Source organism: Lathyrus oleraceus, chromosome 2, assembly GCF_024323335.1.
Source record: "Lathyrus oleraceus cultivar Zhongwan6 chromosome 2, CAAS_Psat_ZW6_1.0, whole genome shotgun sequence".
In the NCBI taxonomy this organism is placed as follows: domain Eukaryota; kingdom Viridiplantae; phylum Streptophyta; class Magnoliopsida; order Fabales; family Fabaceae; genus Lathyrus; species Lathyrus oleraceus.
In genome coordinates, this window is record NC_066580.1 from 489,823,653 (window position 1) to 489,827,574 (window position 3,922).

Sequence of the window (3,922 nt, forward strand, 5' to 3'; positions counted from 1 at the left end):
ATATATATCTATATATATATATATATATATATACATATATATATATATATATATATATATATATATATAAATCACACGTCTCTTCAATATTTAATCAAAACCACCAAGAGTGTGTTTTGTGCTAAGAGGTGTAACAATCAAAACCACCAAGTCTTGATACCTAGAGCATTTGGAAGTATACAACTACATTTAGAATCATAGAGAATTCAACAATGTGATCTTGTGGGCACACAACTGAAGTTCAAGACCACCTCACACACGTGCTTGGACGAAACCTTAAAATGTGATCATATTAAGTTCACTAGGAGGTTTAATGGCTCATAGTGTATTGGCACGAGTGACCCAGACATTGTTAATTTTATATAACTCACATGTTATAAATTGCTACGTTTAACGAGGTTGCTCATTGTGTATTGACCGCTGAGATCTACTTGTTGGATTGGAAGTCTGTTACAAATTCTCACTCTCAATTTATACACACATCAACATCTGATTCTTTTTCAAACAGAGTGAGGCATTGAAGACAGTATATGCACAAACACTGTTTTAATCCTCCTCAAGTGTAACAAAGAAATATGAGATACTGCAAAAAGAAATATAAAAGAATAACAAAGCAAGAAGACCGAGATATACGTGGTTCGTCACGAGTGGTGTGTGACTACGTCCACGGGAAAATGAAGTGATGTTTTCCACTATAATATCATGATGTTACAATAGAAAGAGATCTCCTAAAATGAAATACATCCCCCTTGCTCTATCTACACATTGCCTCAATGTACATATTCCAGTATTGTTTTGATATACACGTGGCTTTTACATATCTACATACAGTGGAGTATATGTATTCAATCAGAAAAATTAATTGGCATTTTTCAAATAGTAATGTCGCTGCTTATCGAATACGGCTCAGATGTGAAAATGGCTCTCTAGCTTTTGGTGCAGCTTTGGCAACTACTTCTGGAGTGCCAAAAGCATTCCAAAACCTCAATGTTTCATCCGCAGCAGCTGTTGCCACTGTGCAACCATCTGGGCTCTGTGCCATATAAAGAACTCTTGAAGTGTGACCATTCAGCTCTGCCATCTTCACCATGGAAGGATATTTCCAAAGTGTCAGCTGATTCTGTGTAAAACCATGGGAGCTGAGTAACTCCCTTTCATTCTTGTTCCACAACAGGGAACACACCTGAGACCCAGTGTCAACTGAATTCAAGCATGCACCTGTATGTGTATTCCAAAACTTGATGCTTCTGTCGCCACTGCCTCCACCAGTAGCTAGCAAATTCCCTTGGAAAGGACACCAAGCAAGTGCCTTGACTGCAGATGTATGATCTTCAAGCCTGTGAAGCCACTGTGTTGGTGAGCTAGAAGATGCTGTGCCTCTGTCCCATATATAAAGTAGATTATCATTCCCTCCACTGGCTAATTGTTGACCAGAAGCCGACCATTTCAACCCACAAACTTCTTGTTCATGCCCTCTGTATGTTTCAACAATGGGTGATCGTATCCTTACATCATTGTTTAGAATTCTACCATCCATTCCTCCAGTTGTGAGTATGTGATTGTTCCATGCCAATGACCCAACTCTCTGCCTATGTCCACCTCTCAATGTTCTCAACTGCACAAACATACAACAACAAAGTTGGTACTATGAATTAACTAATAGGAATTGGATAATGAATAGTTCATAATGGTGTGTATTTTGAAGGATACCATACCTGCTTATCTGAAGCTGTATCCCATAGCTGCACTTCGGAGTTGTTCAAACCAACAGCAATGTGACGCCCATCAGGAGCCCAACTTACAGATGTGACAGGGCCATCTTCATCATCCACAGTCATGAGTTCTGAAGTGGAACCGTTTGATGCATCCCACAAATACACCGTGTTTCCAAGTGCTATTGCAAGAACATTGGCACTTCCCCAATCCAATAAATTGAGGTAATAGTCATCCACAAGGTCTGGTGCATCTAATGTCCTCTCAGAAGTCTGAAAAATCAACAAATCAATCAGCACAAATTGTGATTCACACTATACAAACTAGAAAATACCCATTCAGAAAACAACTCAGATTCACAGAAAACAACTCAGATTCACAGAATTTAAGAAACCCATTCAACAAGGAATTAAGAAAACAACTCTAATTCACAGAATTTCAAACACCCAACTTCAAAGAAGTTTCAAGTCTGACTTTCGCTGTTTCTGTTATTCAATCAACCAAATTGATAAAGACAAATATATGAAATACCAATCAGATTTCAGTAATGCACCTGAGGAATAATTCGCTTAGGCTTGGCGGATTTATCTTGTTGATGATTTGATGAAGAAATCTCATGAGGGATCAAATCAACTGGCGTAGGTGGCTTGTTCTTGAAAGCTAGTATTCTGGTTCTGTTCATGTTTAAGGATTCTGCAAGTTGCTTCCTGTAAGCCTCTCTAGAAGGGGAGCACGCGACTGGATTTTCCTTACCTTTAGCCCCTTCTGTCAACATGTAATGAGCATAATCGAAATCCATCGCTGATCTATTCGGTATGAATCTGTCCAACTGGTGACAAACAAATCAAAGATTAGAGTGTTACTACTTGGTTGTATAAACAAATTTTTAAAAAAATATTGATACAAAGTATAATTTCAAAATCTATTCACAATTCAAAACCCCCAATTGATAATTAAAGATTAGAGTGATACTATTTTACAAACAGATTAAAAAAATAAAGTATTGGTACATAGTATAAACAAATCAAAGATTAGAGTGTTACTACTTGGTTGTATAAACAAATTAAAAAATATATATATATTGATACAGAGTATAATTTCAAAATCTATTCACAATTCAAATAATTAAAGATTAGAGTGATACTATTTTACAGACAGATTAAAAAAATAAAGTTTTGGTACATAGTATAGTTTCAAAACCCATTCAATATTTCAAATATTCCCAGATACTACTAATCCAATTAGTGGCAAAACAAATTTAAATATTATTATACACTGAAACCCTAAATAATTAAAGATTTGCAGAATAGAAAAATGTTCTTACATTCTCTCGAGAACTTTTTCTCTGAAGAAATTGTTCTTGAAGAGGACAGCGTGATCGGGACTTGATTGCTGGAGAACTCAAAGATCCTGCATCCATGGTTAGAGGAAAAAGAAAAAATGCACAAAATTCAACAAACACAAGAAAATGAAATGGAAATGAAATTCAATCCGTGAAATGATATTAGGAATCGAAAATGAAACCCTGCAAAACAAAAAAAATTAGACAAATTGAAAATCAAATTGAAACGATTATGATAGCGATTGGGTAGCGGTGATTAGAGAGAGAGATAGAGAGAGAGATTTGATTGATGAGAGAGAAGAGTGAGAGATTATATATAGCAGAGAGTGTGAGAGAGGAAATGGGAATTAGGGTTTTGGGCAAAGTTTATTCGAGATGCGGCAACGGCTATTTTCCTTTGATATTATCGATATAGCCGTTATAATTGTCTGACCGTAATGTCCTTTTTCTCTTAATTAGGGAAATCATAATTATTATTTTTTTGGATCCAAATTAAACTATTTAATTAGTAGTTTTTACTTTCTTTTTTTTTATAGATTTTTATGCTTATTTGTCATTTTTTAATATTTGTTGAAAAATATATAAATAGGTATATATGAATTAATAAATAGTTAAGAACTTTATAAAAAAATATATAAAATTCATAAAATTTATTGATTTTATTTGTAAGGGCATATAACTTTTAAAGAGATTAATTGGAAATTAATATATTATAATTAAATTATTTTAATAGCTGCTTCTCCGTTTCTCTTTTCTATTTTTTATTCTTATATGCTAAAATAATTAATTTTAATTTGATGATAGTGTAAAGATACTTTTCATTTCTAATTAATCTTTTTAAATAAGTATAATTTAATATTTTTAAAG

The 3,922-nt window shown here is 33.9% G+C and overlaps 1 protein-coding gene across 1 annotated transcript; it reads right to left on the minus strand.

Moving 5' to 3' along the window:
• Positions 1 to 630: 630 nt before the first annotated feature.
• On the minus strand, positions 631 to 3,422 carry LOC127120875 (cell division cycle 20.2, cofactor of APC complex). Its single transcript, XM_051051457.1, has 4 exons — positions 3,038 to 3,422; positions 2,267 to 2,542; positions 1,716 to 1,985; positions 631 to 1,615 (listed from the first exon to the last, which is right to left on the minus strand). The coding sequence occupies exons 1-4, from the start codon at positions 3,131 to 3,133 to the stop codon at positions 893 to 895; spliced, it is 1,365 nt and encodes a 454-aa protein (XP_050907414.1). The 5' UTR covers positions 3,134 to 3,422; the 3' UTR covers positions 631 to 892.
• Between the last annotated feature and the right edge of the window lie 500 nt (positions 3,423 to 3,922).